The 14,313-nt window shown below is 43.6% G+C and overlaps 1 protein-coding gene across 1 annotated transcript in view; it reads right to left on the reverse strand.

Moving 5' to 3' along the window:
• LOC126457748 (peroxidase-like) overlaps positions 1 to 14,313 on the reverse strand; it is a 289,734-nt gene that overhangs the window by 101,486 nt on the left and 173,935 nt on the right. Inside the window, exon 5 of the mRNA XM_050094300.1 lies at positions 3,743 to 3,934. Coding sequence (XP_049950257.1) covers positions 3,743 to 3,934 — 192 coding nt within the window. The remainder of the gene's footprint in view (positions 1 to 3,742; positions 3,935 to 14,313) is intronic.

Raw genomic sequence — 14,313 nt, forward strand, 5'->3', positions numbered from 1 at the left:
GGCGCCATAGTGACTAGAAGAGACAGTCCATTTTCCATCACCATTGAGCCACACTCGCTGAACTACAGAGTAACTGAAGTCGATGTCAGACCCTTCCAACCAAAATTAATAAATTCTTTTATTAAGATTATATTTGAAAAATGTTGTAAAAATTGGGGTTCCTTCTGTGTAGAATCGTTTGTACCATTCAGTGGCGTAGTCCGTGCTCACAATATTTTCACTTTTTCTGCACATAGTGGTTTAGTTGCACAAAGGTTCCTGTGCCATACACAGAGTAACAGCTTCAAAAATTGCGATGAAATTCACGTAAATACACACGAAGACTAAGTAGTAGCAAACTTAACCTTGCCACACAAGGCCCATCACACAAAATCGTGTTTTCTTATGCAGCAAAAATTAATTTACATCAACATCATTATGCTAACAAACCGAAGAAAACATTACTTTTGAATAAATCAGGAAAAAATTTCAATTAAAGAAACACCAGTGCTCGTGGAAGATGGTCGGTATTGATATGAACAAAGGAAGAACTCAGGTTGTAACACCTATTTTCGACCTATTTTGTATCTGTATCGATATTTTTATGTCAAGTTGTAGCATTGCTTATGTAGAGTGTTGTATCTGTGATGGAAATTCGTTGACTATATACACTTATTTCAGTTATTTGAATTTCTTGGACGATGCTGTTTAATCTCTGCTTGTGGATTCAAATAACTACTGGAATGATTGTTATATAATGTACTGTAAATGAACTGGTCCATAGTTAGGGAACGTAGGGTTGAATGTAAAAGATGCGGGGAAGGCCCGCAGCTACGGAAGTAGCCTGGTGGAGTGGAAAAGGTGTGGCTGGCGCGCAAGTGGCAGCTCGTCCTTTGTGACTGGTGAGGAGCCTGGTCTGAGAAATGCTGTGGTTAACGTCTCGGTAGCAGTGGAGGATCATTGTGGCTCATATTCCTGGAGTTTTGAGGCCGGATGAGATTAAGAGCAGTATTTATGGGCCTCGAATGCCGAATTTGGTGATACTTTTATCATGGTATGGTTTTTGGCCTTGCAAAAATATAATTCCGACGCCAAGAAGATCTGTAACAGAGTTAGGCAAACAGTACTCCCATGACTGCATCGCCGCCATGTTAACAGCCACTGCAAATTACGCCACCAGCCTTCCACTAAACTGTTTATGTTTGGCGCTCTGTAAATGGACCAGGTCTTTGTGAAATTTGGTTAATTTTGACAATAATCGTGGTGTTGCTAAAAACTCTATCTTACACCCTCAATTATCCCAAATCCAAATCTCAAACCTGGACAGGAATCCTATCCTAGTGAATTTAATTCGGAGTGTCCTATTTTATTATGGAAAGACTTATTCGGCAGCTGTAAAAATAGTTGTGATTGCTTTCTAATGCGAGGAGTTATAGTGTTTAAAGTTCAGTTTTATAGTTTGAGAAATACTCCACTTCTAGTGCATTTTTAAATCAATTTGCAGTCATTTTTAAATTATATTTGCCTTACTTGAAAAGCTGTCTGAAAATAGTAAATTTGTTACTTAAAAGAACAATAATATTGATCTCCGGTGAAAAAGATTATTAATTGTTGCATTTATGCTCTTTGATCAAAATTACGAAGTTTTATCAGTGTTCATTTTATGAGATAGTGTTTGAACTTGATTTCAATGTTGTGTTGGCATTTGCACTGCCAACTATATTTTGAATAGGTCAAAAGAGTGCTTATCAAAGTACATTTGTTATTTAAAAAGTTATAAGTTGTTGTGCTTTACTTAATTAATAATTATTGATGGGAATACTTTCCATTTCTCATACATACTTGTGTAGTTTTGTTTATGAGCATAGTTCTACAAACCATGAAAGTTTAAGGCTAGTTAGTAAATGAAGCAAAGCAAAGGCTCCTTTAGAGCCAGTGTAGTTAGATTTGCGTTCTGTTTAATCGCTTCAAACTGAGCCTAAGAAAGAAATATTTACTGTGTTAGCTATTCTATTGCTAGTTGGTTAATGCACGTGCATAGAGACCCTGTACTCAGCAATGATGTCGTAGAGTGTGATCATTAATAGACCCCCTGATTTAAGTAAGAATCATTTCATGGAGTTCCATGTTTAGTACTGCAGTTAGTTTCATGTGTGTTGGTGATTGGCTCTATAAACTGCTGCATTTAGTTCGTTTAAGGTACGTATTGTTGAGAGGCATATGTTACTGTTTGCTGTCTCATTGATCGTTTATTTGTCTAACTTCCCAGTTAATAGTACAATTATCTGCAAGGTTAGGTTACTGTGTTGTACTGTGAACAGATATAAAGGAAGAGATTAGTGTGTGTGTCAAGGAAGGTTAGGTTAGCCTTAGCACTGCATTTTGATTTATTACATTGATTGACACAAGAATGCTTAATTAGGCTGGCGACCGATATTAATACATAATATTACAACTTGCTTTTGTGCTGGGAGAACGTCTGTTCCTGAGCCATCTGTTTACTGTTGGTGACACTCTGCTGAAGTGTTTCGGAAACGAATCCCAGTCTGATTGTTCTGTTCCCATTAGTTTTTCTCACGGTCACAATTTTCTCAAAAAATCCTCGCAGAGGTTTAACATTAGCATCGATTGCCGTTTAAGGTGGTCAGTGTTACCGTTTCAAGGTTCAAATACCACCCGTTGAAATTAATAGGAAAATCCACGATAACAAATATTCCTGAACATTTAGTGAAACTAATGAAGTTGTTTCATACAAAAGACAACTATCTGCCCTCAGTAAGCAAAACAGAGATCGTACCAAAGCATGTTCCATTAAAATCTGTAGCTGGTACGCGATTAGAGACCACATAAACCGTATTTAAAGTAAAGCAGCATCTCCCACGATCTATCCACTGCTGGATATAGATAGAGCCACAGCAAAAATGATTGAGTTCATCAGTAAACCTGTTACGTCACGCACCTGTGGAGTAGTGCCGATTATTTACGATTACCATTAATCGTTTCAGAAGACAGTCATTAATAATCCTCAAGACTCTGAGCTTTATTAATAATGTTCTGTCCACATTTGGAAAAGAGCTTCCTAATATCGACTTATCGTACATCTTTCTAAGTATAATACTGTAATGGATTCAAGCTTATGTTTACATACTGCACAATATCTTTTATGCTTAATGTGCGAAAGAATAGACACTATGCGGAATCCGCAACTAGGATACATGTTATGTAAATTGAATGAGGAGGGGGAAGAAAGGAAAGGAAAGTGAAGGGACTGTTGATGTCAGCTGCACCAGGACTTCATGCGGCATCAGCGGCGACGAGTAAATAACGTGTGCCGTACCTAGATTCGAACCGGGGATCTTCTGCATAGTAGGCAGTTGCGTTACCCACTGCGTCACCCGGACACAGTGTTTATCACAACTGCGCGGACTGCCTCGGCACGCCTCTCAGCCGACCCACACTCCCTCCTAGCGCCACCGGACATCTCCGAAAGAACAGAACCCACGCTTTCATATAACTGATTCGCCTCGATGGGCAATAGATCCACCTCATTCAGTGCGCATGCGCAATTACATCCGACCTCCTGCGGGAGTGTCCAAGTAGCCAGAAGGACAAGGACGTATTTAACTCGTCGCCGCCGATGCCGCACGAATTCGTGATGCAGTTGATATCGAGAGCCCCTTTCCTTTCCTTTCTACCCAATCCTCCTTCAATTTTCATAATGTGTTCCAAGAGTACCGTTTGCTGGATTAGTATTCAGACTTACCTGCTGAAAGGAGTCATGATGGCACCCCAGGTTGGATGCTGCAAGTTGGTACAGAGACCGTCGAAGCGCCGGTACTTGCCGGGTCTGCACTCCACGTTGGACAGGAATGGTGGACACACCTCGCGGATCAGCGTCTTGGATGTGTCGATCAGCGGCAGACCCTTCTCGATCTCTTCGTAGCTCAGACCGTATCTGCAAATAAATTCGTACATGTGGCTTCAGTCACTAATTTGATGAAGTTGGATAACTGTCTGTTCATGTAATAGCAAGTACAACACGTATCGCTAAAAAAATTTCTTAATGTTTTTATACACTGACGAGCACCTGAGTTAGAGATAAATGCTGTATTGGAGAGACGTAGCTCATGTCCCTCAGGGAATAACATAGTCAAATACGTCACGTGACTGAGACGCGGTCAGATCTTGTCAAGGCTATTGTTTTGACAATAGAACCCAGTACGGGCAAGAAGTGAGATATAGCAGAGTAGACTGGTGCCACATGGTGGGTAGCTGGACAGCAGACGGCCCAGTTCCCTCGCAAAGAGGCACGGAGATTTTCTCGCGACACAGTGTCAAGGAGTGCTGTTCCAGGCAAACACAGTCAGTAGCCACTAACTTCTTGTAATGCCTCTACAGATTCTTCAAATTGCAGCACTTTTCGCTTTTGGCTGTATTTTTATTGTGGTACTGCAATTTTAGTCTGTACGCCATTGTCAAACACCTACAAAGATACAAAAATGTTATATGCACTACTGGCTATTAAAATTGCTACACCACGAAGACGACCTGCTAGAGACGCGAAATTTAACCGACACCTACAACTTACTGCCATGAGGAAAGTTTCCAATCGATTTCTCGTACACAAACAGCAGTTGACCGGCGTTGCTTGGTGAAACGCTGTTGTGATTCCTCGTGTAAGGAGGAGAAATGCTTACCATCACGTTTCCGACTTTGATAAAGGTCGGATTGTAGCCTATCGCGATTGCGGTTTATCGTATCGCGACATTGCTGCTCGCGTTGGTCGAGATCCAATGACTGTTAGCAGAATGGAATCGGTGGGTTCAGGAGGGTAACACGGAACGCCGTGCTGGATCTCAACGGCCTCGTATCACTAACAATCGAGATGACAGGCATCTTATCCGCATGGCTGTAACGGATCGTGCAGCCACGTCTCGAACCCTGAGTCAACAGATGGGGACGTTTGCAAGACATCAACCATCTGCACGAACAGTTCGACGACGTTTGCAGCAGCATGGACTATCACCTCGGAGACCATGGCTGCGGTTACCCTTGACGCTGCATCACAGACAGGAGCGCCTGTGATGGTGTACTCAACGACGAACCTGGGTGCACGAATGACAAAACGTCATTTTTTCGGATGAATCCAGGTTCTGCTTACAGTACCATGATGGTCGCATCCGTGATTGGCGACATCGCGGTGAACGCACATTGGAAGCGTGTATTCGTCATCACCATACTGGCGTATCACCCGGCGTGATGGTATGGGGTGCCATTGGTTACACCTTTCGGTCACCTCTTGTTCGCGCTGACGGCACTTTGAACAGTGGACGTTACATTTCAGATGTGTTACGACACGTGGGTCTACCCTTCATTCGATCCCTGCGAAACCCTACATTTCAGCAGGATAATGCACGACCGCATGTTGTAGGTCCTGTACGGGCCTTTCTGGATACAGAAAATGTTCGAATGCTGCCCTGGCCAGCACATTCTCCAGATCTCTTACCAATTGAAAAGGTGTGGTCAATGGTGACCGAGCAACTGGCTCGTCACAATACGCCAGTCACTACTGTTGATGAACTGTGGTATCGTGTTGAAGCTGCATGGGCATACCTGTACACGCCATCCAAGCTATGTTTGGCTCAATGCCCAGGCGTATCAAGACCGTTATTACGCCAGAGGTGGTTTATCTGGATACTGATTTCTCAGGATCTATGCACCAAAATTGCATGAAAATGTAATCACATGTCAGTTCTAGCAAAATATATTTGTCCAATGAATACCCGTTTATCATCTGCATTTCTTCTTGGTATAGCAAGTTCAATGGTCAGTAGTGTATGAAGGTAGATACCATTGATGGCCGTGCAGCTTCTCTAGAATGAAATCGACACCCTAGCTGCAAACCGGCGTTGATATACATAATTGGGGACATGCTGAAAAAGTGTGCCTCGACCGGGTCTCGAACCCGGGATCTCCTCTTTCAGTAGTGGTGTGGACACGTTGGGAATGTGGGTCTAACGGGGAGCGTGCAAGGGATACGTCCCTGCAGGCCCTCGGTGGCTCAGATGGATAGAGCGTGTGCCATGTAAGCAGGAGCTCTCGGGTTCGAATACCGGTCGGGGCACACATTTGCAACATGTCCCCAATGATGTATATCAACGCCTGTTTGCAGCTAGGGTGTCGATTTAACTATCATTTCATACAAAAATATTTCGCTTTTAGCTGTTTCTTAAGGGCAATAATGGGACCACAACGTAACCAAGAGAAACATACGCGTACCGTAACACCGTATCCTCTGCACTTCACAGCTAACAGTACACGTGAAGACAGGTAACGCTCTGCAGGTATTTGCCAAACCCAAATTTCCACAGGATTTCCAGAGGATATAGCATGATTCGTCATTCCAGATCACTCGTTTCCAGTCATACACTGTCCCAACAGCGACGCATTTTACGCCATCTCAAATGTCCTTTAGAATTGGCTACAGAAATGTGTGGCTTATGAGGAGCTGCTCAACCTTTGCACGCCGTTAGTTTTCACTTCTTTCGCACAGTCGTTGTTCTAGCTGGACTGCTGATAGCAAATTGGAACTGTCGACTGTTCTCTTCAGCTAACCTCGTGCGATTTTTTAACAGTTACCCGCTGCAGTGCTCGATAATCGCAGTCCGCCAACACATTAGGTCTGCCTGGTCTGGGTTGCTCCTTCGCATTTCCACTTCACATTTACATCACCAGCATTCGACTTGGGCTGCTTGAAATGTCCCTGACGGATTTATCAGGTGACATCTGGGGATTAGTCCACGTTCTATGTCACGGATTTATCCTGACCGATCCATTCCGCTCTACTCTTCTGAACTGACAACTCCTTTTTACACTACATGTTTTTGACGTTTAATTTTTTTTGTCGTTGCATTATGTCTTTCTAGATGTTTGGCAACGCCACATAGGCGGAAATTGAAGAAGCACAATAAAGACAGTTACACGGAATGCATTCTCAGTTGCGAATATGGACAACCATAAGCGGCAGAATGGAATGGCGGCAATGGAAATTAGTGCTGGACTCGGACTTGAAATCGGATTTCTCGCTTATTACAAGCGGTCGCCTTGCCATCAGGCTATCCGAGCATGATTCTCGCGGTCATACCCAAAGTTCCATATCTCGTCAACAATGTGTCCACAATCCGCTCTCATACCTTCATCATGTGTGTTCCCTCGTACGGTAGTGCAGGTTGTAGACACGTGGTTGACGATATATGGAATTATGGGTGTGGCCGTGAGTCATGCTCGGATAGCCTGATGACAAGGCGACCTCTAGTGATAAGCGGGAAATACGGGTACGAGTCCCAGTCCGGCACAAATTTTCATCGTCGTCACTCCATTATACAGCTGGTGGTTGTCCATATTCGCAGCTGTGAATACATGTCTTGTATTTTACAACGACTGTAGTTGCCGCAGTGCCTCTTCCGTCGGACATGCATGCGTGTACGAAGGAACGTTGCATCGTGTTTCTGGACAACACACGCACCGCAGTATCGTGAAGACAGCTACAGTGAAAGCGGAAAGTGATGTTTAAAGAGTCAGCAGCCTTGGCAAAAGGTATATGACACGGGTCACACTTGAATCACAGGAGGTGTCTCCTGGTTCTATGATTTGCAGTACAGTTTGGTACTGGCTGAGGGCATGGTACGAGTACGTCGAAGAGACAGTTCATTTTGCTTGACTACTGGGCATCATCCAGACAGGTGGTGCAGGTATTATAAAACGAAATAAGCCTCCTGATATGTTCTCAAGCGTCCTTCACTTACATACGACACAGAATCATCTAATGGATCATGTCCATGCGTTTGTAACTCCATAAAGGCAATGCACCACACCATCTCTCCGCAAATATGTCACAATGTTTCGAAGATCAGTTCACGTACGTGTGGACACAAGACCATCCGATCGTATCCTTTTGAGCTCATCTGGGTGGACGCTATAGAAGGAAGTACGCGCATGTTCGACCCCGTTCCTACCGATATCCGTGGGTGGTCGGTCAAGTGTGAGAGGTCACACGTCAGAATGGACAAAATGGTTCAAAATGGTTCAAATGTCTCTGAGCACTATGGGACTTAACATCTATGGTCATCAGTCCCCTAGAACTTAGAACTACTTAAACCTAACTAACCTAAAGACACCACACAAAACCCAGCCATCACGAGGCAGAGAAAATCCCTGACCCGCCGGGAATCGAACCCGGGAACCCGGGCGGACAAAATGGATGTCTCGTGAATTTCACATCGTGTTGCCACCATCGTCAAGATGAAATGGGGTGCTACACCATACTTTCTGATGTATCTGATTCAATTATATGGTGGTCAATAATTTTGTCTGTCTTAGGCTACGATATTACCTATTCATTTGCACCGAGTTTAGCTATAAAACTATAGTGTTCTCTGTTAAGTATTTTTTAAAGTATTGTTTTATGCTTTTATTAAAGACGTTTCCTGTGCCACTAAACCGGATGTTGGTTCCCGCAATAACCAAAACATAAAGTCTATTTGGTCTCCCATTCACCCTATTTGTTGTTAATTGGGTAAGGTTATTTTACTTGGATAACTGTATGAAGACTGTAATCAGTGCTCCCTATTCTGCCATCTATAATGAGGTGTGGTAAAGGAGTGGGATGTGTTACACGCTTTGTAGCAGTAATAATTTTTAAACATTCGGTCACTTTAGCCCACTTCATGTTTAGCTAAGTGTTGTGCGTTGCTCGCTTAAGTTAGCATACTAAGCCAAACATTTTGACTAGTTATAGTGTGTTGTTATAGCAATTATGCAGTACTTTTGCAACCTGGCTTTTTGCTTCATAGTTTAACATGTTGTTCACCGTGATTCCACAAGAAATTTCGATCAAAAGAGAAAATTACTTAAAATTTGAAGTGGAGTTTATTTCATCATCGCCATTCTCAACCGTAACTGTAGCTTCATACCTAATTTTGATACGGTTTTCAGGATTACTTTCATCAGACACGTTAAGTTTACAATGAAGGTATTATTAAACATTACATAGGTCTACTTACAAACACTGAATTTTCTCATGCTGAAAAATTAGACTGACCGATCTGTTTTACATAGTAAAAATTTTCTAAAGCCCAGATTGCATAAAGATTTCTCTATTTTCAAACAACCAGTTTCGACAGACTTTGCTGTCATCTTCAGGCCTTCAAAAATTTGTATTATAAAATGTGTTCATTTTGAGTTCGATCAGACGCCAAGTTGTCATCTAGATAAAATATAGCACATTGTATAAATATATGTCATAAATAGAGTTTTAAAATGAAAAAGCACCTTGTGCACATGTTCATTTCCATATATGTAGCGCTCACAGATGATTATTACGTCATAAAAACACAGCACACAATAAAAAGCACAGTATTGGTACTGTGTTTAAGACGTAACAGTCATCTTTGAGCGCTACTTATATGGACATGACCATGTGCACAAGGTGCTTTTAGGTAAATATTTTGTTTATGACAAACCTTTATATCCTGTGCTACATTTTATCTTCATGACCACTTGGCAAATTGGCGTGGGATCGAACTCAAAATAAACACATTTTATAACACATTTTTTGAAGACCTGAAGAAAGCATCAAAGTCTGTTGGAATCGATTGTTTGCAAATAAAGGTATATTTATGCGATCTTGGCTTTAGAAAGTTTTTACTTACAAATACTTAGCAGTGACGAGGTCCGATAACAGTTACGGTAGGGAAGGAAAACATTATGCTGCAGCAGTTAAGAGCATAATTTGTAGGTGAACAAACAAATTTACTGAACTTACCATAAGAAAAAAATGAAGGCGAATACTAAAATAACACGTTTTCCTAGAAAAACATATATATGGTAAGATTAACGACGAAAAATAGAGACGGATAAAGACTATCTTCATTGGCCTTAAATCCCACCGCAATAGGAGTACGCTCAAAAATGAAGTAACAATTAGCGCTTTATAGATGAAGTAAAATTATATGACAAGAAACGGACATTACATACGGATAACAGATACTGACACCGATAACGAAAGTTGTCTTTTTTCTTGGAACCATCAGTTATAGTGAACTAGTGCCGTAGAGAAAGAAGAGTTGCAAAATAAAGGCGCATTCAAACATTTTTGCATTGTTTACGTGATGACGATAACGTTGCCATTACAGAAGATAAACACATCTTCAGATCATAATCAATACTTTTTAAGACCACGTAGCTTTCTTAGGAAATGAGACGAACGTTTCTTTTTACTAAAAAGTCAGGTGGAAAAGAGGAAGCTGTTAGAACAAGACCGTAATGGTTTGATAGCATCTGGGGATATATTAGTATCATAAGTGCTGAACTAACGAGACCTGAACCGAGATGCACGAACATAAAATTTTTCTTATTTTAGAGCTGCGTCGCATTGTAAAATACACTGCTGGAAATGGAAAAAAGAACACATTGACACCGGTGTGTCAGACCCACCATACTTGCTCCGGACACTGCGAGAGGGCTGTACAAGCAATGATCAAACGCACGGCACAGCGGACACACCAGGAACCGCGGTGTTGGCCGTCGAATGGCGCTAGCTGCGCAGCATTTGTGCACCGCCGCCGTCAGTGTCAGCCAGTTTGCCGTGGCATACGGAGCTCCATCGCAGTCTTTAACACTGGTAGCATGCCGCGACAGCGTGGACGTGAACCGTATGTGCAGTTGACGGACTTTGAGCGAGGGCGTATAGTGGGCATGCGGGAGGCCGGGTGGACGTACCGCCGAATTGCTCAACACGTGGGGCGTGAGGTCTCCACAGTACATCGATGTTGTCGCCAGTGGTCGGCGGAAGGTGCACGTGCCCGTCGACCTGGGACCGGACCGCAGCGACGCACGGATGCACGCCAAGACCGTAGGATCCTACGCAGTGCCGTAGGGGACCGCACCGCCACTTCCCAGCAAATTAGGGACACTGTTGCTCCTGGGGTATCGGCGAGGACCATTCGCAACCGTCTCCATGATGCTGGGCTACGGTCCCGCACACCGTTAGGCCGTCTTCCGCTCACGCCCCAACATCGTGCAGCCCGCCTCCAGTGGTGTCGCGACAGGCGTGAATGGGGGGACGAATGGAGACGTGTCGTCTTCAGCGATGAGAGTCGCTTCTGCCTTGGTGCCAATGATGGTCGTATGCGTGTTTGGCGCCGTGCAGGTGAGCGCCACAATCAGGACTGCATACACGCAACAAGCTGCTACACGGGTAGCAGGGGTTGTGTGGCGTGGGCTGGGCGGTTTTTTAGGTTAGATGGCCTTGGGCAAGTACAGAAAGGGCAACAGCCTCAACGGGTGCGGGGCAAAGTCAGGACATGCGGGGACCAAGCAGCAGTCGGTATTGTAATTGTCGACTGTCGAAGCTGCGTTGGTAAAGTACCGGAACTTCAAGCGCTGATAGAAAGCACCGAAGCTGAAATCGTTATAGGTACAGAAAGCTGGCTTAAGCCAGAGATAAATTCTGCCGAAATTTTTACAAAGGTACAGACGGTGTTTAGAAAGGATAGATTGCACGCAACCGGTGGTGGAGTGTTCGTCGCTGTTAGTAGTAGTTTATCCTGTAGTGAAGTAGAAGTGGATAGTTCCTGTGAATTATTATGGGTGGAGGTTACACTAAACAACCGAACTAGGTTAATAATTGGCTCCTTTTACCGACCTGACGACTCAGCAGCATTAGTGGCAGAACAACTGAGAGAAAATCTTGAAGACATTTCACATAAATTTCCTCAGCATGTTATAGTCTTAGGTGGAGATTTCAATTTACCAGATATAGACTGGGACACTCAGATGTTTAGGACGGGTGGTAGGGACAGAGCATCGAGTGACATTATACCGAGTGCACTATCCGAAAATTACCTCGAGCAATTAAACAGAGAACCGACTCGTGGAGATAACATCTTGGACCTACTGATAACAAACAGACCCGAACTTTTCGACTGTGTATGTACAGAACAGGGAATCAGTGATCATAAGGCCGTTGCAGCATCCCTGAATATGGAAGTTAATAGGAATATAAAAAAAGGGAGGAAGGTTTATCTGTTTAGCAAGAGTAATAGAAGGCAGATTTCAGACTACCTAACAGATCAAAACGAAAATTTCTGTTCCGACACTGACAATGTTGAGTGTTTATGGAAAAAGTTCAAGGCAATCGTAAAATACGTTTTAGACAGGTACGTGCCGAGTAAAACTGTGAGGGACGGGAAAAACCCACCGTGGTACAACAACAACGTTAGGAAACTACTGCGAAAGCAAAGAGAGCTCCACTCCAAGTTTAAACGCAGCCAAAACCTCTCAGACAAACAGAAGCTAAACGATGTCAAAGTTAGCGTAAGGAGGGCTATGCGTGAAGCGTTCATTGAATTCGAAAGTAAAATTCTATGTACCGACTTGACAGAAAATCCTAGGAAGTTCTGGTCTTACGTTAAATCAGTAAGTGGCTCGAAACAGCATATGCAGACACTACGGGATGATGATGGCATTGAAACAGAGGATGACACGCGTAAAGCTGAAATACTAAACACCTTTTTCCAAAGCTGTTTCACAGAGGAAGACCGCACTGCAGTTCCTTCTCTAAATCCTCGCACAAACGAAAAAATGGCTGACATCGAAATAAGTGTCCAAGGAATAGAAAAGCAACTGGAATCACTCAATAGAGGAAAGTCCACTGGACCTGACGGGATACCAATTCGATTCTACACAGAGTACGCGAAAGAACTTGCCCCCCTTCTAACAGCCGTGTACCGCAAGTCTCTAGAGGAACGGAGGGTTCCAAATGATTGGAAAAGAGCACAGATAGTCCCAGTCTTCAAGAAGGGTCGTCGAGCAGATGCGCAAAACTATAGACCTATATCTCTTACGTCGATCTCTTGTAGAATTTTAGAACATGTTTTTTGCTCGCGTATCATGTCATTTCTGGAAACCCAGAATCTACTATGTAGGAATCAACATGGATTCCGGAAACAGCAATCGTGTGAGACCCAACTCGCCTTATTTGTTCATGAGTCCCAGAAAATATTAGATACAGGCTCCCAGGTAGATGCTATTTTTCTTGACTTCCGGAAGGCGTTCGATACAGTTCCGCACTGTCGCCTGATAAACAAAGTAAGAGCCTACGGAATATCAGACCAGCTGTGTGGCTGGATTGAAGAGTTTTTAGCAAACAGAACACAGCATGTTGTTATCAATGGAGAGACGTCTACAGACGTTAAAGTAACCTCTGGCGTGCCACAGGGGAGTGTTATGGGACCATTGCTTTTCACAATATATATAAATGACTTAGTAGATAGTGTCGGAAGTTCCATGCGGCTTTTCGCGGATGATGCTGTAGTATACAGAGAAGTTGCAGCATTAGAAAATTGTAGCGAAATGCAGGAAGATCTGCAGCGGATAGGCACTTGGTGCAGGGAGTGGCAACTGCCCCTTAACATAGACAAATGTAAGGTATTGCGAATACATAGAAAGAAGGATCCTTTATTGTATGATTATATGATAGCGGAACAAACACTGGTAGCAGTTACGTCTGTAAAATATCTGGGAGTATGCGTGCGGAACGATTTGAAGTGGAATGATCATATAAAATTAATTGTTGGTAAGGCGGGTACCAGGTTGAGATTCATTGGGAGAGTGCTTAGAAAATGTAGTCCATCAACAAAGGAGGTGGCTTACAAAACACTCGTTCGACCTATACTTGAGTATTGCTCATCAGTGTGGGATCCGTACCAGGTCGGGTTGACGGAAGAGATTGAGAAGATCCAAAGAAGAGCGGCGCGTTTCGTTACCGGGTTATTTGGTAACCGTGATAGCGTTACGGAGATGTTTAATAAACTCAAGTGGCAGACTCTGCGAGAGAGGCGCTCTGCATCGCGGTGTAACTTGCTCGCCAGGTTTCGAGAGGGTGCGTTTCTGGATGAGGTATCGAATATATTGCTTCCCCCTACTTATACCTCCCGAGGAGATCACGAATGTAAAATTAGAGAGATTAGAGCGCGCACGGAGGCTTTCAGACAGTCGTTCTTCCCGCGAACCATACGCGACTGGAACAGGAAAGGGAGGTAATGACAGTGGCACGTAAAGTGCCCTCCGCCACACACCGTTGGGTGGCTTGCGGAGTATCAATGTAGATGTAGATGTAGACCGAGGCACACAGGGCCAACACCCGGCATCATGGTGTGGGGAGCGATCTCCTACACTGGCCGTACACCACTGGTGATCGTCGAGGGGACACTGAATAGTGCACGGTACATCCAAACCGTCATCGAACCCATCGTTCTACCATTCCTAGACCGG

This window comes from Schistocerca serialis, chromosome 1, assembly GCF_023864345.2.
Source record: "Schistocerca serialis cubense isolate TAMUIC-IGC-003099 chromosome 1, iqSchSeri2.2, whole genome shotgun sequence".
NCBI classification, from domain to species: domain Eukaryota; kingdom Metazoa; phylum Arthropoda; class Insecta; order Orthoptera; family Acrididae; genus Schistocerca; species Schistocerca serialis.